At 55.6% G+C, this 21,879-nt stretch overlaps 1 protein-coding gene across 3 annotated transcripts in view; it reads right to left on the reverse strand.

Annotated features, from left to right (window-relative positions):
- The window catches only part of LOC111157619 (TBC1 domain family member 22A), a 299,219-nt gene that overhangs the window by 13,839 nt on the left and 263,501 nt on the right, over nt 1–21,879 (reverse strand). For all 3 annotated transcript variants that reach the window (XM_022519197.1, XM_022519195.1, XM_022519194.1), the window contains one exon: nt 10,376–10,471. In XM_022519197.1, coding sequence (XP_022374905.1) covers nt 10,376–10,471 — 96 coding nt within the window. The remainder of the gene's footprint in view (nt 1–10,375; nt 10,472–21,879) is intronic.

Here is a 21,879-nt window from a genome sequence, read left to right on the forward strand (position 1 = left end):
ACGGCCATGAGGAGCAGCCCCACCCAGCGTCTGGCCAGGGCCCCAGTGGGGGAAAGGGGTCCCATGGGGTCATGTGTGTCTGTGTGTATGTGTATGTGTATGTGTATGTGTGTGTGTCCAGGCAAGGCCTCTAGGAGGAGAGGTGCCAAGGAGGCCGGGCGGCCAGTGGACGGTAAGAAGGCAGGTCTTCCTGCTGCAGAAAGTCATGAAAGCTGAAAAACCAAGAAACAGCTACTTACGTTGGCAGAGATAAACACAAAAACAGAACGACTTAAAAGGCCAAAAGTGGCCACCTCTTGATCTGGGAGGAAGTGGGGAGAGGGGCATGCTTGGTAAAAAGCCTTCCAGAACTTTCTGTCTCTAAGGATCACACACACGCGAGCACCTGGGGCTCTGCTGGTTAAGCGCCCGAATCTGGATCTCAGCTCAGGTGCTGATCTCGGGGTGGTGAGATCGAGCCCTGTGCTGGACTCTGTGCTGGGTGTGGAGCCTGCTTACAGCAAAATAAAATGAAAATAAAAGTAAAAATCATGCACCCGAACACCTTTAATACAATAAAAACCATCATGAAATGTATGTGACTGCGGACTGGGGGTCAGCCCCCCCGCCCCCAAGCCCTCTCCTCTCCGTGCCGGGAGCCACTCCCTGGAGCTCGTTTCCCTGAGTCTATGGAGACGTCTAGGGCCTCCGCGGACAGCAGCAAGCATCATGGAAACGACGAGCCGGCACCTGCTGACCGTAGGGGCACCAGGCTCCTACTGAACCCCCCGCAAGACAGGTAGTTCTCAGGAGGTGAGCAGAGACCCTCACCGACAGGACCCACAACACGAAGTCCAAGCATCCCCTCCTAAGAGGCCGCGGTATTCGTTCGAGCGCAGTGTCAGGAGCGAGGAGGAACACAGGACGTCTGGAGGAGACATGTGGACACGTCCCCGGTTCCGCTCTCGGGCTGGCAGGTCAGGGAAACATGTTTCCACTCGGGCCGAGAGTCACAGAGTTTGCCTGTCACACACACCTCCCTCTGAACGCCCTGAACACAGAGGACGGACGGGCGCCCTGGCTGGGGCTCGTGCTGTTTCTCCCAGAGCCAGGGGCGGGGACAGGGAGCGGCCTGCGTGCTGCCCACAGTCACCGGGATCCCACAGGCTCAGGTGCCCCCAGCTCAATCCCACAGGGGAAATGAAACCCACCGCAGAGAGAGATGATTTAGTTAAAATAGAGATATGTCTGAGGACAGTCATGGGAGAAAATCGATTTTCTCCAATCTTGTGCAGACTCCCATCTCCCTCAAAAAAATGCCTGGGGAATTCCATCACAGCAAACAAAACAATCAGGGGAGGAGCGTCAGGGGCCGGGGGCCGGCGGGCAGATCCCAGCAACAGCAACAGCAGCAACAGGGGAAGGGACAGGGACAGGAAGGGGTGGGTTAGAAGTGGACAGGACGGGACAAGACAGGATCCCAGCTCCTCCTGCCTCCCCCATCATGGAGTCCCACCAAAGGCCACTGCCACCCCACAAGGTTCCCCCTGCAAAGAGCACTGGGGAGCCGTGGGGCAGACACCAGGGCAGCGGGATGGGCAGCAGGTAGGTGGGCAAGGAGAGGCCTGAGTCCCTTCAATCAGGTATCGGAGTCCGGCCCACACAGCTCAGGGCGCACGGGCCCGGGAAGACCACCTGTCCCAGGGAGACGCCCACCAGGCACATCCCGCGAAGCTGCTGCCCCGGACTTGTCCCAGCAGAGGACACCGGCAGTGCCACCCGCCGTCATGACAGGGAGGGTGCAGCTCAGCCACACAGGAAACCCCAACGCCGCACAAACAGGGCCTTCCTCCGCGACAGTGGAAGCACCAGGGGTCTGGTTCCACAGGAGACACAGGAGGGTTTGCTTCATGACCATTGAAGCAAATCTCCGCGTGCAACGAAGACGGGCCCGTTGTTCAGAGATCAAACGGACGGGATCGATTCCTTCCCCTGCTGGGTTGGTCAGAGACTCTGAGTGTGCACGTGCGTGTGCACAGCAGCTCCGAGCCCCTCCTCCATGCGTGGCCTCACGCATGCTCCAGCAACCGCATGAGCTCCTGCTGTCCCTTCTGACAGGGAAACTGAGGCCTGATGCTCCCGAACTGTCCCTTCACTGTCCCGCCACCCCTTCCGGGTTGGTGGGTGCAGGCCCCGGACGCCCCTCGGCCTGGGCACAGCTCCACAGCACACGGGGCCACGCACCATACACAACCACACACGGCCACACAAGCCCCACCCCCACCCACACACAGCCACCCGCGGGAGCGCGCGACGGCACAACAGTCCACGTGAAGATTAGCTTTCAATTGACCTGATTTTGTCTTTAAAATGTCTTGAAATGATCAAGAAAGAGACAATTGATCTTTACTCTGGCATTTCGTGACATTTGCTGCTTCAGATGAACACAGGATGGAACACAAACCACGCGGAACCGTCACCCGCCGCGGGGCGCCCAGCACTGCGGGACAGATCCGGTTTGACGGAGACTGGACCCCTGCCCGGGCCGCATCTGGCCCGCGAATTCATCAGCTGGAGGGGGCATGCATGCGCCAGGGACGTGGGCAGTGAGGACTTGTCCATGAGCACGAAGGAGCCCCACATGAAGGTGTGCAGAGCAGCGGACGCTGAGTGTCCTTCCATCTGCTCCCCGCATGGCCCTGGGCAGACCACCGCCCCACGTGGGGAGGAAAACCGCCCAGAGTGTCTGCACAGACTCTGACCTCTCTGATTTCCAGGCAAAGGGGACAGCGGGGTGGCCCAAAACGGGCAGAGGCGCCACCCCAGGCCTCCCAGAGGCCTGGGCTGGCAGGACCCGCAGGGACACTCAGCAGCCTCCTGGAGGGGCTGGCACGTCCTGGGCAGCCGCACACAGCCGTCCCCCCGAGACAGTACGAAGCCCCCAGGCGAGTGCATGCAGCTTCCCTCCACCTGCCTCCACAGGGACTTCTAAAGCTAGAGCTGAGTCTGAGGCCCGGAGGCCAAGCAGACACAGGCCCGAGCTCAGGAGCGTCTGCTCTGAGGCTGCCCATGAGGCTACGGCAGAGGGGAGCACCTGGGCCCCCACGGCTGGCGGACAGGCCATGGGGAGGCCACCTCGGGTCGCTCCTGCACGCCGGGCCCTGCATGGGCTCTGAGAAGCGCAGGCTTTGGGTGCTGCTGCTGCATTTCTGTCTCTCAGTCCGAGACGCCCCACAAAGCTGTTCCTGACCACAGATCTCTGAGGTCTGCAGGGGCGCACCGGGAGGCCTGCCGAGTGCAGGGCTGCGCCGGGCAGGGGCTCACAGGTCACATCCTGGACTGCGGCCCAGTCTGGACAGGGATGCTGCACAGCTGCGAGAGATGACCTCATCCACCCTGCCCCCATGGAAGGGGACAGGTGACAGGGCACAGAGAAACCCCACCCAACGGAGAGCGCGCCCCACAGGCTGGCTGCGCAGCAGACTAGAAGGCCCCATCGAGGCACCTTGGCCAAAGGAAAGGGATGGTCTCAACAGGCCGTGAGCAGCTGCAGAAACCGTTTTGGGGCGTGGGGGGGGGTGACCAGAATCTATGCTCCTCCCTCTTCATGCCACCTTTCGACCTTCCACCTTCTCCCCTCAGTCCCCCTTTCAGGGAGCAGCCATCCCCACCCCCACACACACGGGCGCCATGTGTCACCGAGGGTCCACAGACGGCAGCACATGCTTCATGCCTTTGAGGACCACAGGGGTGTCAGCATCTACACGTGTGTATGAGCTGAGCGACACACGGCGCCACAGGGATCCACTACAGAGGGACACCTGCTGTGGGATCAAGAAAAGGCCCAGGTCACAGAGGCCAGTGCCCCTGAGCACTGGCTCTGGGCCGGACCCCTCCCCGAGCGGTCTCCCCTCCTTCACCTGGGAAGGAACCCAAGGGGAAAGCCCCGTTGATCCCACAGTGAGAGGATGTGGAAAATGTTTCAGGAGTTCGAATAAGAAATAAGATATGCATAATGGCCCTGGCCAAGACTCAGTAAGACTAACGCTGTGATCAGCTTCTGTTACGTCTTCTGTCTGCACACAGAACACAAGCACACTCGGGTCATCCTTGTATCTACACACACACGTCGATCGGCACGTGCGTCCCGCGTGTGCACGCGCAGATCTGCACAGTCGGCGTGCGCGTGTGCGTGCCGCGTGCGTGTTCACGTGCGGCTGGGCACCCGTGCGTCTCCTGCCTGCACGTGCAGACGTGCGCGCTGTACACACGTGCGTGCGTAGATGAAACACATCTACACACAGACGCACACAGACACGTGTAAGTTCAGATGCTGCTTTTCCCTGGCACGGCATGTGCTGGGAGCGCGCGCCCACATCGGAGCCAGGCCCTGCAGACGGGACTCGGGGCAGCGGGGGAACACCCCAAGCGGCAAGAACTCCAGCCCAGAGACCCGTCCGCCTCACCCTGGATACGCGGGGTGTGGACGGGCTGCTTTCACAAGACCATCAACGAGGGGCATTACCGGGACAGGAAAGCCTCCGACGTAAGTTACTGACGGCTGTCACCCCGCGGGAAGGAAGGAGCCTGCCTGCCCACGCAGGCCTCACCTGTGCTGAGGGGCCTTGTGGAGAGCGTCGCTGATGTCCCAGGTGGCGTTTCCCACCTCAATTCCTCACGACCGACCCGAGAGCCACGCGTACCTGCCGGGCAGCTGCGTGAATTCTCCTGCGGACCGACCGCCGACCGCCCTCCGTCAGCGAGTCACACGAGCTCTCCGTATGCTACCAACGTGGACTACATCCGGGGCCTGTCGGTGAGTCCCTTCCTGGTTTCCACCTGCCTTTGACCTCGGAGGATGCGTTTCAGAGGGACAGACGTTCGCGACGGCAAGGCCGTGCTGACCGCGGCCCTCCAGAGAGCCGGCGTCTTCTTGGGTTGAGCCCTGGACTCTGGCCAACGTCTGAGAACACTGCAGTGAGGGGTGCGGCCCTCGCACCACGGCTGACCCTAGAGCAGGGGCGCTTCGCTCTCACTCCTGCTCCACCGAGAGCCGGGCTCAGAGCAGCGGGGCCGCACACCAGGTCCGTCTGTCTGCTCTGCTTCAGTGCTGGGTTCGGGGGTCCTCGCTCAGGCAAAGGGTTTCTGACGCACCCCCACCTGCTCAGACACCCTCCTCCTCCACCTGCGCCAGGTTCCGGGCCTCCCCCAGCAGGAAGCGGCAGGGGCCTTTACAGCAAACACCAGTACGGGTGTGAGCTCACTCCCTGGAGAGTCCCCACGCCCAGAAAACCTATTCTTCATGTCCCTGGCGTGTGTGTGTGTCTGCGCGCACCAGATGGGGCAGGAGCCCGGAGCCTCTGCTGAACACGGATCCATCGTACCTACCCAGACAGGCGCGCGCTGCCAATGCAGAGGCGCTGTCCGCAGTGGCCCCTACATGTCGCTGGCTACTGACCATAGACATCTTCAGTGTGTTGAGATAAGGATTCTTTTAGTTCTATGTTAGGGTAGAGTTGTTTTTTCACTATTAAATGCAGGAAAAGCTACTACAGTTCATAAGAAATCACGAGACTAATGCCACCGGCTGTTGGCTAGCACGTTCCACCAGCAGCGAGCGGAAGCGTTAGTGCAGCAGATGTGGCTCACGAGGGGCCTGGCCGCAGGGCTGACCCCTGGCTGGCATCTGGAACATGCTCTTGAGGTGCTCGCTCCATGGGAAAGCTGGGGCTCCGTGCCAGCCCCCGGACACCGCTGGTACAGCATTTACAGTAAGCACCAGCTTTGCTTTGGAATCTTCCATCTAGTGACCTGCCCCCACTGAAAACCCTGTGCTCTCGGTGTCTTCCAGGCTTCCCACGGCAGAGACGAGGCTCCGCTCTGCGTGGCTCCCGTGGGGAGGGCCCAAGGAACCTGCAGCCCACTCCCTCACTCTCCTCCTGGGCACCTTCCCCCGACAGATCCAGCTGCACATGTCTGCCATGTCATGGTGACAGACCTTGGCCATGAGTAGGACCCTATGCTGAGGCTCATGAGCCCCTCTAAGGGAGCCCTGTACACCTGGGGTGCCGACACCAAAGGATTTGTCAAGAGCAGACTAGTTCAGAATTCCTGGGAAAAACTTTTTAACGGAATATTTTTACTTACTCTATTAACAGGTTAAATCTGCCGTTACTTTAGTGAGGATATTGGTATTTCTACCGCTACGCAGAAGTAGATTCTAATTTCACTCCTGCAGGGGCGGCCCTTCATATTAATAAATGCAGAATTCCTCCACTCAACCCATGCTGACGTCCCTGCCTTCCCGGGTCAGGTGCTGGGCCGGGGCCGAGGGAGCGCGGTGAGCAGGGCCGGGACAGGCCCTCCCCGCACAGCGCGGCACACGGTCAGCTCAGTGTGCAGACAGACACACAGAACAGACAGAGGTCAGCAATAATCCAGAGTGAGACGGGCCAACAGGAGGGAAGCGCCCGGGTAGGCGGCTCTGAGCAACACAGGCCCGTTCTTCATCTCCCTCTGCAAGTCCCAGGGCACACGGCAACAGGGTCTGGAACGTTTGAGAGAAATCACTGGAAAGACAGGTTCTGACCTCAAAACTGTTTTTAAAGGTAAGACTTTGGAAAACGTTGGAACTTATCAAAAAATTCTGGGTCCAGTCAAGGGTTGTTATTTTCCTTCATCTCGCGGCAATTCCGGCATTTTCTATGCTCCCTAAATCTCTGCACTCTGCCTTCCCAAAACCCAGGAGGAGAGCTGTTTGCTCCCACGTGTCCGGGTCTGCGGTAAAGGCCGCCTGCTCCGCTGACATCTGTGCCTGCCTTCTACGCGAGATGCTCTTTTTTTTTAAGACTTTGTCAGAGAGCGAGCGAGCACTAGCAGGGGGAGCGGCAGGCAGAGGGGGGCAGGCTCCCTGCTGAGCACGGAGCCTGACGTGGGGCTCGATCCCACGACCCTGAGATCACAACCAGAGCCAAAACCGAGTCAGACGCTCAGCCGCCTGTGCCCCCAGGTGCGCCACGTCCCACGTGCTCCTAAAAGCCACCCTGTGTTTCCGGGGCCACTTTCTTCCCGCGCGGCCTCCACAAGACCTACATGCCCGATTCTTCCGTTTCAACTTCGCCAGCATCTCGCCGGAAAGGGTCGCGCTCAGCGAGTACAGCCCGCGTCACTCCAGCTTTCCAGACGTGGACGTTTACCGCTGAGGGCCGAAGATCCGCTCTGCAAATGTTCCACAGAAACGTGGAGGACGCGACCGCGGTCTGCACAGCCCTCACCGCCCAGAGCTCTCGGGCTGCCCTGGCCTCTGCATCTAGACTCGCAACAACCTCCCTCTGCTCCCGATCAGACCCGCCGTGTCTCCCCCTGCGCTTGCTTCCTCTGAGTCTGTTTCGTGCGGTTCTGAATTCAAGTCTAACCTACAGAGACAGCACAGCACACAGACCAAGGCCTCAGTGAAGGAGCCCTGGGCCCACGCTCCCCGAAGCTTCCGTCCCACCGTGAAACCCCGAGGCGCCGCTCGGACCACATGTGACATCATCCCCCGCTGCTCTGTTTAACATTTCCTCCTCACGGCCCGATGGGAATCGTGCCAGCCCTGTTTCCTTCCCGTGTGTGCCCCCTGCCCGTGGCCACCCCTCCCCCGGCATGTCGTAAGGTCCCTAGGTCCTGGCTGCCATCCCCTGAGTCTATTCTCCCCAATCCCTCCCTCAGGGCTCCTTGCCCCAAAGTCCTTCTGCGGCTGCATCCCGGGCCTCTTCCCCATGCCTGTGGCCCTCGAGACACCGTGTTAGGTGTTAGGAAAGGCCAGGAGTCCTCCCTGGTTCTGTCCTTCTCAGGCTGTCTCCCGACGGCCACCCCACCCTGGCCCCCACCCCCGGGGCACACTCAGCGCGGGCCTCACTGACGTACTCCCAGCTGCAGAGCAGGCTGTCCTCTGCGGGGCCCTGTCCGGGGTTCCCTGCCCTGCTCTATGCCTTTGTGGCAGGCTCCTGCCCCAGCCCACAGCCCCCTGTCCTGGGCCCAGCACCGTCACCCCTAGCCAGCCCACACACACTGGGGGAATGGAGACTGGGGACAATCTGCGCAGGGCCTGGCCCAGAGGGAGGGCCGCGAGGGCTGCGCTGGGCTGGACCGGCCCGGGAGAGCCTCCGAAGCCGAGGTACACCACCGGCCCGAGTTCAGGGAAACCGAGCGCAGCGGGCAGAGCCCATCACCCCTGCCCCGGCACCCGCCGCAGGGCCCCAATGGACACCAGGGGAGTCTCCTTGCTTCTGGGAAGCCGCTCTCCTCGGTAAGGGACTCTGCTCCTATGAAAATGCCGTAAAGCAACGCTGTTTCCCAAGGGGCACGTTACAGGTCTGCAGAGTGGGCGTGGGGGCTTCTAAAGCCTCGTGCTGGGTATGGTCTCCTGCTGGAGACTTGGGGTCTTGGTCTCAGTCACGTGGGCTGTCCTTCCTGGGCGCACTCGCTGTCCTCAATGCCAGGATTACAAACACGATCCCCCACACTCACCAGCGCGCCAGAGGCTCCTGCATTCCTGCTGTCCCGCGCCCTCTCCCCGTCACTTCAGTCCTCTACAACTTGCTGCCACCTTCGTGCCCGGAGCTCGTCCAACCCCGTGACACGGACACCCCGGGTCCTCCCCGAGCTCTGCACGGGCTCCACTCATCCCCTGGCCCCGCGAACCGCAAGCTCGGGAGTGGGACCTGAGAAGGCCGGCAGCCCGCTCCGGGCCGTTCCCCGCATGAACCCCCCACTAGCACCGGGCAACGTCCGCAGCCAGTGCCACGCGGGGCTCCCGCACTGGGAAACGCGGCGTGCTAAGGAGCCACGGGACTTGGCAACACATCTTCCAGACCACCAGGAACGCTGCCTCCGGGGGTCACCAGCCACGTGGCAGGGCCCTGGGCTGCCCCCTCAAAGGGCTCTTGTGTGAAGAGTGGGAAGACGGGAGGCCCCAGCGGGCCCGGGGCCAACCTCCCCCGACCTCACCCAGGTCCCTCGCCTGCAGGGCTGTTCCCACCCGTGGTCCCCCAGCCCAGAGGGTGACAGCTCTACGTCAGCCCCTTATGGCACTTCACACTCATGAGCACAAGCTGACTGGCACCCTCCCCATGACCCGGGAAGGGGATCCTGGTGGCACGTCCTCGTCTGGGGAGCAGGGGAGGGAATGGCGGCAGAGGGGCAAAGCCCCTTTGTAAAGTGACCCATTTGTCATGAGTCTCTCCCCAACCGGGACTCAAGGGCCATTTCCCAGGCACATGTGGCTCAGGCTGCCGAGGGTCGGGCCTCAAGAGTGACCCCTGGGGCAGTGACGAGCCTCCCACTTTAGCACGTTCTCACGCAGCCCCCACGGTCATGAACTCTGGTTACCCCGCGTTCTGTCTCACCTCCCCCCACAAGGCAGAGCCCAGGAGGAGGTGATGAGAATCCTACACAGGGTCACTGGGGAGAGCCCCGGTCTCCTCGTATCACCTGTTCCCCAGGAGACGCTCAGGGAGTCAGCCCAACACAGGGGCGTGTGCGGGCCGGGGTCACAGCATGGCTGGCCGCTGTGCCCCAGGGAAGCTGTGCCCCTCTCCCGCAGAGAAGCAGCCAGGCTCTCCACAGGCCAGCCTCCAGCTCAGCCAGCACTGTTACCCCAAACCTCCCACAAGAAGCTGGGAGCCACAAGGCCAAGCAGACTGCCCAGAGCCACCTCATGGTGACCCCAGACATAGGGCCTCCTAGTGGTCCCTGACCTAAAAGCCAAGCGTCTCAAGGAGGTAAAGTGGCCAGAGAGTGTCCCTAGCCAGGTGGGGCAGAGCCCGGGGTCCCTGGTCCCCACAGTTGACACTCCCTTCCATGTACCTGAGAGTCCCCATCTTCCCAGGTCACCAGCAGAAGCGCTGAGACATCTGGGGGCCCCATGGAGAGCACCCTGTGAAGGGGTCAACACCCCCATGGTACTCAGGCCACCCCTGGAGGCACATTTGTGGGGGAGGGACTGGGGACTCAGCCCCCAAGGAGACCCTTACTTGAGCACAGAGCTGACGAGTCGCTGAGGAAAGTGCCCAGAGAGGCTAAGCGACATGTCCGAGTCACACAGCTGTGAAGCGGCAGTCTGCTCAGCGCCCGGCACCTCCCGTAACACATCGCAGCCCGCAACCACCCCTCAGGGCTGCGCTGTCGAGGACACATGCCTGCAGCCACCCCTCGGAGCCGGGCTATCGAGGACACACTCGGGCTCAGGAAGCGCCTTTGGGAGGCTGGGAAAGGGCCACGCGTCTGGCTCGGTGGCTGAGCTTGCCAACGGCGAGAGGTCAGTGTCACGACTCAGACAGCCCCGGAACGACAGTGTCGTGAATCTCCCCAGGAGAAAATCAAGTGCAGGCCTTTCGAGAAGGCACGTACTTACCTGGAAATCCCTCTCCTCTAGAATTTCCTTCCTCCATCTCACCAGAAAAGCAGCGCAGACATACAGGTGGAAGTGAGAGAAGCCATCGGGTTCAGACTGCAAGAGAGAACACAGGGGACATGAGTACGCCCACACGTCCCCGCGGCCACCGGTGGCCGGCGTCCCCCACCAGGCAGAGCCCCCGGAGTGCTCAGACAGGGCAAAGCCCATGTGACTTGCTCGCTTTTCCTCCTCTCTCTCCTTCACATCGGTACAGGCTCCTGACGAAGAGGAGGTGACAGGCTGTCTCTCCCGCCCTCCCGCACAGATGACGGCCAGCAATAACAGAAGGCACACCGACGAGCCCGCATTCCGGGCCAGGACCCAGGGAGGACACCTGCCCACAGGGGCCGGGTCACTGGCCGGGGCTCAACTCCGGTCCTGGCTCCCAGAGGGCACCCCCAGGGAAACGAAGCCACCTGGAACTGTGAACCGGTGGGGCAGGGAGGAGGCTCCTCACCGGGCAAACCGTCCCTCCCGCTGTGGGTTCCGCTCGCCCCCTCTTCGGGGCACCCCCTCCTCCCGTGCTGGCCCTAGTTCAGGCGTGCGCTCCCAGCTTTTGAAACCGGGTTCTCAAAACTCGGCTCTTCCCGTTCCTCTTACAACACAATTGAGTTACAGACCAACAACCAAAGACAGCTCAAAAGACAGAATCCCAGTGAGCCACATGCTTCTAATCTTCCAGAAAAGCTACCAAGTAAGCCATGGTTCCAACGAGTAAATCACAGAAGAAGGCAGAGAAGGGGTGTGGCCACGCTGGCAGCACAGAGCTGGGAGGAAGGGAGGACAGACACAGCGGCCCGGTGGGACTTCACCTCGCTGCCCTGGGCTGTGGACGGTGCAGGCGCGCCCCTGCCCTACACACCCTCACCTCGCAGGGACCGTGGCTCTGCACGCCTCAGCCCCGATAGCCAAGTGGGCTTTGCCCTGAGTCTTTCTGGTGGACAGTAACACAGAGCCGCGCAGGACACACGCCCTGACTCACTAGTTCTTACGACGGCAGCTTCCAGAACTCCCTCAGACGCTCTCCCTACATCAGTGGAGCTGATAAGGTCATTTCTCTCTCATCTGTTCCTGTGATGACTGACACCAGTGTACTTGGTTCCTTAACGTCAGGCCAACCTTGCATTCCCGGATAAACTCAATCTGGCCACAACGTATTCTGTTTCATCACAGCTCAGTCCCATTCGCTCATGTTTCATTTAGAGGATTTCCATGTCTACGCTGAGACGGGCCCCCCGTTGGCCTTTCCTGAACTGCCCCTGTCCAGCTGAAATGTGAAGACTGTGTCTGCCTCTTTCTCCGCTTCCGCGCTCAGAGTCCGTACCAGACCGGGACGTCTCCCCGCGGCGTGCTTGCTAGGAAGCCCCTGAAGAACATGCCAGGCCTGCCACTTTCCCGGTGGAAAGACGGGGATCCCTGACTCAAGTTCTAACCCTCAGACTCCTTCAACATTTTTGAAAATTTTTCTTTCTCTAAAGAATCTGTCATCTAAGTTTTCAAATTTGCTCATAATAACCCATTTTTCTCGAAGTCCCTGCTGCACGTGTAGCCGCACCCTACTGGACAGCCTTAGGAATGCGCATGTGTGTGCCTTTCCTCACCACCGTCCTCAACGGTGCCCAAGACTAATTTTGTCCGTGTTTCCCAAGAACCAACTTCTGGGTCCCTGTTCGACCGGCCAATCTCCCATACTTCCTCCACCTCTGCCGTCGCCCTCAGCACTGCCTTCCTGCTGCCAGCGCACCCTGCTTTGCCGCGGACACTGTACGGACTCCAGCATACACAGACGCAGAATAACTTCGAGTTATGTTTCCATCATCCGGTCCTTTCTCAAACGTGAGACGGACGGTGATTAGCTCGTTCGTGTCTGGCTCTTCCTCGTCTCCAACACAAGCAAGCATCTGAGGCTACGCACGGTCTTCTAGGAGCCCCACGTCCGCCACGTTCCACAGCTGAATGATGTCTTTACTATCCTTAAGTACTAAGAATGTTCTGCCTTATTTTATGATTTACTTGTTTGAGCCACAACTTACTTATTAGCATGTTTTTTAAAAATCTATCAACAGTGCTCGCTTCAGCAGCACATATACTAAAAATCGACAAACCTGTGGCTCACGCTTATCTGGTTTCGACTTCTGAGCTTCCTTTGGTTATTGGCTTGTAACTCAGTCGTGTCGCAGGAGCATGTGATGTAGGGGCACCTGGACGGCACAGTCGGTTTGCATCTGACTCTTCGTATCAGCTCAGATCGTGATCCCAGGGTCACAGGAAGGAGCCTGAATCTGACTGAGAGCCTCCTCTCTCTCTCCGCGCGCCCTGCGCTCCTGCCTCCCCCCACCGTGATCTCACTCACACCTCTCTCTCTCAAATAAATCTGTAAAAAGAGAATGTTAGTTCCATGATGAGGATTCTTTTGTTCATTTGGATTTGGTTTTTGGAGTGGAAAACAATTAGCTTCCACCAAGGCCCCATAAGGCAGCACATTCACAGATCAAAAGCACAGCGGGGGCCTGGTTTGAGCCCAGCTCTGCCACTTACTAGCTCTATCATCAAACAAAGTATCCAGCCTCCCCCTGCCTCCGTTCCTCATCTGTGAAATATTATGAAGATTAAGTAAATAAAACAACATTAAGTACTTAGCATAATGCTGGAGTAAATAGTAAATAGTAAGTAAATGCCAGCTACTGTCACCAGGTGGGCGTTAAGAGTATGTATTCGAGAGTCCTTGGATACAATATCCCATATGTGTTCATTAGGGAAATTTATTCAATAACGTTGCTCAGGTCTCCTATAAATCCTTGCTGACTTTGTCACCTCGTGAGCTATCAGTAACAGACATGTGTTAAAAACCCCATTACAATGGCCGATCTGATTTCTCCTTACAGTTCTACCAATCTTTGTTTTATATATTTGGAAACTATGTTATTAGACGCATATGCGTTTTACATTATTTTACCTTCCTGGCGTGCTGATCAACGTCAGTACATGTGATTCCCCTTATCAGCTAATGCTTTTGCCTTAAAGTCTTCCAGGAGGGGCAGGGGTGTCACAGGACCGTAACTACTCGTCAACTTTTGTTGGGTTCATTGATTTTAAGCAGCTCTTGTCGAGCTATAACTGGCGAACAATAAATTTACACATTGAAAGTACATAATTGCTAGGTTTTGGTGTATGTCTATACCTGTGAAACCACCGTCGCAATCAAGAGAATGAACCTGTCCGTCACCTGCGAGTTTCCTCAGGCCTGTCTACACGCTCTCCCCAAGCCCTAGTCCCCAGGCAATCATGATCTACTTTTGTCACAACAACAGTTCACACTTCCTATACTTTTTTTTTATGATTTTGTTTATTTATTTGACAAAGAGAGAGAACACAAGCAGGGGGAGTAGCAGGCAGAGGGAGAGGGAGAAGCAGGCTCTCTGCTGACCAGGGACCCCTGAAGTGGGGCTTGATCCCAGGACCCTGAGATTATGACCTGAGCCGAAGGTAGATGCCTAACCACCTGAGCCACCCAGGCGCCCCATACACTTCCTACACTTCTGTGCAGAGAGACCCGTCCGGCCCGTGCTTTGCGTCCAGGTGCCGTGACTCAGCACTATTGCTGTGACACGCAGCCATGTCACCACAAGGCCACTGCCTCTGGCCGCTCAGTAATGTGCCATTAATACCTGTGAGAGCTCGTTCGCCAGAGCTGTTTGCCTGCTGACGAGTGGTTCTAAGTGTGGGGCCACGACAAACTCGGCTGCCGTAAACGTCGCGTACCAGACTTTCTAGGAATACATGCCTTCGATGCACTTCCGCGGCTGCCCGAGGAGCAGACGGCTAGATTCCACGGTAGCACGTTTTGACTCTGGAGACCCTACCAGACTATCTGCAGCACGTCTGCACCACTGGACATTCCCACCAGCAGCAGACGGAGTCCCGGTTCGGTCACCCCAATGTCCATGTACGAAACGGTCAGTATTTTTAAAATGAGCCCTCCTCCGAGGTGAGCCGTAGGATCTCACTACGGTGTTAATTTCCATATTCACACTTCTCTAACGACCAACATCTCGAATGTACTTATTTGACGTTCTTGGTGGAGTGTCTCTCCAGTTTCCCCTGAGCTGTTTGTTTCCTACTGCGGAGACAGGAGCGACTTTCCGTGCACTCTACATACAAGCCTTTGATCGGCTGCGTGCTTTACAAACACTTCTGTCTACAACTCGTCTTTTATCCTCTTGACATTGACTCTTGAAGAGCATGAATTTTAAAGTTTGATGAAGTTCAATCTATTCCTTTGCTCTTTCATGGGTCCTGCTTTCGGTGTCATTTCTCAGGAATCTTCGCCTAACCTAAAGGCATAAAGGGTTTCTTCTGGAATAGTTTCAAGCTTTACATTTAGTTCTGCGATACATTTTGAGTTATGTTATACCAAAAAAATGTTCTAAGAAAATATCGTACATTTTGTCTATGGTGTAGGGTAGGGGATGAAGTTCCTTGGTTTAAAAACATGGATATCTAACTGTTCTCGTGATTTGTTGAAAAGACTACCCTTTCTCCATGGAGTTAGTAATTAGGTAGCGTTAGTCCCCTATTTTTGCTCTTATCAAAGTTGTTTTGTCTGTCCTAAGTATTCTGCAGTTCCATGAAAACTTTAGAGCCAGTTTGTCAATTCCTCCAAGAAGCTTCCTGGGATTTTACTGGAATTGCACTGAATGTGTAGATCGATTTGGGGGAATCATATCTCTACGACACGGAGTGTCCTGACTCACGAACACAGTACAGCGAACCACTGACTTACCTCTTCTTTAATTATTTCTAACAATGTTTCATAGTTTTCAAGGTACAGTTACGTTGCATCTTTTGTTAGATTTTCCCAAAGTAGCTTATATTTTTTGTAACTATTAAAAATAGTGTTTCGGAGCTCCAGTGGCACAATCGGTTAACAGGCGGTACTTATAAAAATAGTGTTTTGAACAAAAATAAACTTAAAGTCAATTAAAGACCTAAATGTTGAGACCTGAAACCATAAATTTCCTGGGGGGTGGGGAACATAGGCAGTAATCTCTTTGACATCAGCCATAAAAACATTTTTCTGGACATGTCTCCTCTGGCATGGGAAACAAAAGCAAAATTAAACTATTGAGACTACACCAAAATACAAAGCCTCTGCACACCAAAGGAAACCAACATAAAACAAAAAGGCAACCTTACCAAATGGAAGAGGGTATCTGCAAATGGCACATCGGATAAGGGGTTAATATCTAAAATATATAAAGAACTTATACAACTCAACACCAAAAACAAAAATAGCCCAATTACAAATGTTCAACGCAACTGAACAGACATTTCTCCAAAGAAGACACACAGACGGCCCACAGACACAGGAAACGATGCCCCACGTCACTCACCATCAGGGACCTGCAAATCCAAACCACAATGAGAGACCACCTCACACCTGTCAGAATGGCTAAATCAAAAACACGAGAATAACAAGTGCTGACAAAGACATGGAGAAAAAGGAACCCTCAAGCACTGTTGACAGGAACGCAAATCAGCACAGCCACTGTGGGAAACAATATGGAGGCTCCTCAGAAAGTAAAAATAGAACTAGTCTGTGATCCAGTAATGCACTAAGCAAAGAAAACAGAAACAAGCTCAAAGAGATACATGCGCCCGGTGTTTCCTGTGGTATTATTTACAACAACCCAGATCCGGAAGCAGCCCAAGTGCCCATCAAGAAATGAAGGGATAGGCGGCACCTGGGTGGCTCAGAGGGTTAAAGCCTCTGCCTTCGGCTCAGGTCAGGATCCCAGGGTCCTGGGATCGAGCCCCGAATCGGGCTCTCTGCTCATCGGGGAGCCTGCTTCCCTTCCTCTCTCTCTGCCTGCCTCTCTGCCTGCTTGTGATCTCTGTCAAATAAATAAACAAAATCTTGAAAAAAAAAAAAAAAAAAGAAAATAAGGGATAAAGACATGGTGCATATATGGAATGGAATGTTACTCAGCCATAAACAGAATGAGATCTTGCCACGAGCAACAACACAGATGGGCCTAGAGAGCATACGCTGAGTGAAGTAAGTCGGGAGAAAGACATCCTATGATTTTACTCACGTGGAATTCAAACAACAAAACAAAGAAAGAAGAAAGAGGGGAAAAACAGACTTCAAATGCAGAGAACTGGAGGTTGCAAGAGGGGTGGTGGGTGGGAGGAGGGGTGAAGTAAAGGGGACAAGGTGCACACGTGTCGCGACGAGCGCTGAGACATGTACAGAACAGTGGAAACACGCTGCGCACCTGAAACGCTCGGACATTATGTTAACCGTGCCTGAACTGAAAAACACTAAGTTAAATTTTAAAATGAAAATAGGGGGCGCCTGGGTGGCTCAGTAGGTTAAAGCCTCTGCCTTCGGCTCAGGTCACGATCCTGGGGTCCTGGGATCGAGCCCCACATCGGATTCTCTGCTCAGCAGGGAGCCTGCTTCCTCCTCTCTCTCTGCCTGCCTCTCTGCCTACTTGTGGTCTCTGTCAAATAAATAAATAAAATCTTTACAAAAATTCAAAAATAAAAATGCAAATGGTGGTTTGAAAATTTTCATTTCTGACCATCCCCAGTTGTCGGGACGGATACAACCTGCTGGGTGTGTTTTTCTTATCCTTTGCTTGTTCTCTTTCTGCGTCCTTATGTTTGTCTCATAACTAGTACAGTGTTGGATTTTAAAAACTCCAGACACAGTCCCTGTGGAGCTGAGCTCCTGCCAACAGATTCCGGATTCACTCAGAGTCATCTGCATCTTCTCATTTTTAAATTTATAGTTATTCCGCTTCTTTTATTATTTTATTTTTTATATTATTTTATATTATTTTTCTTCCTTGTCTACAGCTGGACTGATGTACTTTCCCCCTTATTCTACAGCCCCAGCGACTCTGGAGCTTACTGAATTGTTTCTACTATTTTAATAGTTACTCTGCAAACGTCAGCGTGAGTCCTAACTCAGGGTCTTGAGTCATCATGATCTTCACCACCTTCGCAAACAACACAGAAGTCAGGCATATGTTCACTCCAGGCACAGCAAAGACATGCACAGATCTTAGGTTCCCTGGTGAAAAGCTAATACTGGCCTTGGTCAATCTGAGTTCTATCTTGATGTTTTTAACATCACAAACACAGATATTCTTCTCACTGCTTCAGATGTAGTTACTCGTAACTTCCTCTTTTCGTGCTTGTTTCTGCTCGCACTGAGACCTTCCTTCTGAAGTCATTCTCCTTCTTGAAATGGAACCTTTAGCAGCTCCTTCCGTGAAAGGGGCTTTCAGTAGTAAATGCTCTCCTTTTTTTGTCTAAAAATGTCTTCACATCCTTCTCTTTCCTGGAAGGTAGTTTTGCCGGATACACAATGCCAGATTGGCTCTCGTTTCTGAAGAGGTTACCGCACCGTCTTCCAGCCTCTGCCGTATAATGCTACGTCTGCCTGTCCTCCCTTCCCAGGAAACCCAGCTTTTCTCTCTGCCTGCTTTCCAGGTACTTGGTGCTGGTGTCTGGCCCCTTCCCTATACTGTTTGTCCTACTAGAGATCTCCTGGGCACCCTGAGTCCCTGGAGTCGGCTGCCCCCATCAATCTGGGAGACATCATCACTTGTCCCTCTGCACTCTCTTTCATGTCTCAGAATTTGGGGTGGGTAAAGTTGAGCTCTTTTCTCTATTCCCCTTTTCACCAGGCTGTCTCCTTGGACAAGGTACTTTCTGGGAGTCGTCTTTCCTTAGTCGGCTCTCCAATGTGTCACACCACAATTCCGGGGCAATGAGAGCATCCAGTAAATTTGACACCCGGCTCTTTCCTCACACCTGCCTTGGAAACTGTGATGGGTCCCCTTCCCTTGTGCTCCTTTCCTTGACTTAAACCCAGTGAGCTCACCGTCTAGCCCGTCTCTGAGAACACTATGATCCGCAGTCTTTGTAGGCCTCTCTCCAGTTTGTTTTCTCTGCTGATTCTTCCCCCTCATGGCCTGCTACCTTGTTCCGCGATGGGGTTCCCCTTTTGGAGCTTATGTTACTTGGAACTTTATCTGTTGGAATTTTTTGAAGCTTGCATCAAAAATTATTTTCTTCGGGAGAAAAAAACTGTGTTTACTTCTACCTGAACCTGAGGGCACTATTATCACCAGACTACTTTCAACTAAATTTTCAGCTTGAAATTTTTTAGGACAAATAGGTCATGGAAATTAGGGCTCCAAACCCTTATGAATCCAGGACTGCGGTGGCCTCTCTGAGAGGAGAGGTTTTCTTTCTTTTTCTTTAAACTTCCATGGCCAAACCCAAGAAAGGCAATCACCAGCACCCACTGAGTCTCTGAACGGTCCCCCTGGGGCTCTTCTCCCCCACCGTGGCTCACTCTAACCCAGGGGCAGACCCTAGAGAGGAACTGGCAGATTCCCCTGGGTGGGCGCCTGCTTTGATGTTGCCCCCTTATCACTCTAGACTTATATTTTCTCATTATTTCTGGCCAATGACAGCATCCTTTCCTTAACGGTTATGTTTTTAAACATTACACCAGCATCCTTTGGCGTACTCTGTGACACCGGCACAAAAGGCTCTGCCCTATTCATTTTCTTTAAATCAACATTAACTATTAACAATCAAAACATCTGTGTTGGAACTGTAGCCACTAACAATTCAAAGCTGGTGAAACGCTGCTGAGACATCCGTAACACCAACCCCACTGATCTCGAGGCCCATCCTCCGGCCCCCAGCCCACCTGCACACTGAGAGCAGGACGCCCTCTCTGACTAAATGGACACCTATCTCGTCACAGTATCGCTTCTAAAGGTCCACTGCCTCTAGGATAACTTCCGAACTATTAACATGACACAATCCTCTGCCGTCAGGGACCCCGCCCCACCCCCCATCTGACATTGGCCCCTCTCAATCTCCCCCCAAATGCCAGACCCTCCTAGCCTCACCTCTGCTTTGGTACCCACTGCCACTAACCTAGCAGCTAATCCTCCCGGAGTCTTCTTGGCCACATAAACCCTATTCGTTCCTCAAGGTCTTTCCTGTGTCTCCCAGGAAGCCAGCTGACCTGGCCCTCCTCCCAGGAGCCCGGCCAGCTGTCCTCAAGGTTCACCAGTCCTTTCTCCCACCACCCTGGGAGCCCCTTCTCTCTGTGACCCTCCCTCCTGTCTAAGCCCGGCCCCAAACTCCAAGCCCCACAGCAGGAGCAAAGACTGGGTGACGTCACACACACCCACACCCACTCACGTGTGTGCACAAGGGGAACGGACAGGCGGGATGCTGAGAGCAAACATGAAGACACACGCCTATTTCTTTTCAGATACTTAAGATGACTGAACAACACACAGAAAACAGGGCTCTAAGATCTTCGGAGAAGCAACCCGGAAGTGCAAGACTGCTAATTAGTATTGCAAACGCTGAGAGAAGGTCTCCGGGAGTATTTAGGGACGTTCCAGAATGATGACTTCTGGAAGGAACCTTGTTTACACTTTTAATTTGCTTAAGGGCCTTTGATTTGAGAGAGTGCGGAAGTCCGCCTGAGGCCAGCCCTGGTGCCTGCCCTCGCTGGGACTGCCGGCTGTGGGGGAGCTGCCGCCCACAAGATGCCCCCGGGGGCCAGCAGAAGGTGGGGTAAGCGTCACCCCCACTTCCGGAGGACACAGCATTAGGAGAAAGCGGGCTTTCACAACATTGCTTACATGGATTATCTATCTTTGATGACTTGGTAAATTACATTAAAACAGCAAATTAATAAATAAAAAATTGATATCATCATGAAAAAAGAGCTTCTGCTTTAATGAAGCTTCACCCAGACGGTAATAACCAGCAGCCACGCGGGGCAGGCTGGGGAGGCTGGGTCTCCGCGGTGGCGGCCCACAGCCCATCCCCTCCCACAGCCCGTCCCTGCCCCTGCCCACAGCTCGCCCCTGCCCACAGCTCACCCCTGCCCCTGCCCACAGCCCACACCCACTCAGCACAGAGGGACGTCCACTCTCTCCAAGGTCTAGGACATCCAATCAGGGCCGCCCTGACTGCTGTGACATCGGCCAGGACAACCCGGCATTTGGATGGAGAAGCAGAGCTGTGGAGGGCAGAGGACGTGACTTTGAAGAGCCCCCAATCCCCCACCTGTGTGCACGGCAGGTCAGGGCCAGACAAGGCGTCAACCCACAGGGAAGGAAGCACAGCACTGGGGGCCGGGGAAGCTCCTGGTTGCAAGGGCAGGTTCCAGAAAGGTGCCTCCACGGCGCCCTGGGGCACTGTGTACGTGGGGACAGGCCACCCGGCGGGGTCACACCCCTCTCCACTGCCACAGGAGCATGTACCAGGTCCTGTCCCGCTACCTCTGGGCCCAGCACTCAGCCTGTGACTACCACAGAGCTGGAGGGATCAGGTGAGAAGGGTGGAGACCTCGAGAGCTCGCCCGGGTCATCAGGCAGGACAGCAACGGTGTACAGCACACGACCGAGCCAACCGTGAGCAGGGTCCCTGGCCACGGGATCACCCTCCAGAACCACCCTGCCCTCACTGCATCAGCTCTCAGTCGGTGCCCTGTGCTGTCCCCCCACCCGGCAACACCACCCTGTGACCGGCCACCAAGCAGGGGCTTTGCCCCGAGCGCTGCACTACGTGGGATGGAGACTGGAGGTGGTCACCCTCCAGCACAAGGTCGGTCCCTTGGCGCAGACCCAACACGTCAAGGGCCAGCCGCTGACCAGCCTTGTGGTCGCAGGCTTCTCCCGACTGGGGTCAGAGGAATGCTCACCCTGGTATTCCCAGAGCCATCTGCGCTGTCCTCCCGAGAAGTCCTAGCCTGAGCCACAGGGCACAGCAGTCTACACACAGCATGACTCCCTGGGGACCGCTGTCACCTCAACAAGGTCAGGGCTGTCCGAGAAGGTGATGGACAAGAGGGAGGAATCCGCCAGGACCTCCAGGCCACCACCGACGAGTGGCACCTGATCCCTCCTGAGCTCGTGCACCTGCGGGGTCAAAGCAGGTCAGGCTCCTGCCACACAACCCCGCGCGGAAACATCCAGTCCCTGCGCCGCACGGCTCCACAGTATGCCCGGCGGCAGGCCCGCCCGGCGATGGCAGGACCACGGAACGGCGAGCTCAGGGCTGTGTGCCAACAGGCTTCACACTGGCCTATTGCTTCTTTGGAAAACCAGTCTCCTCCTAAAATGCTCACAGAATAAAGTCAGGATTCAGGGGACAGGGAATTCCAGAGGCCAAGGAGAAACACTGTTCCTATAACCCATAACCTTTTTAAAAATCCTAAATGTCTCTAGCTGAGGAAGAGACAATCCATGTTAAGTGCCCAGATGGACTTGGAAATGACCATGAAAGAGCCCGCATCCCACTGCAGTTGGATCAGACGGCTGGACGCTCCAGGTCCTCGGGCTCTACTACTGCCTCCAGTAAACTGCGTCTAACAACCCGGGTGGCGCGCCCCAGAACCTGCCCTG

This window comes from Enhydra lutris, unplaced genomic scaffold (genome assembly GCF_002288905.1).
Source record: "Enhydra lutris kenyoni isolate GAN:26980312 unplaced genomic scaffold, ASM228890v2 scaffoldscaffold55, whole genome shotgun sequence".
Lineage (NCBI taxonomy): Eukaryota > Metazoa > Chordata > Mammalia > Carnivora > Mustelidae > Enhydra > Enhydra lutris.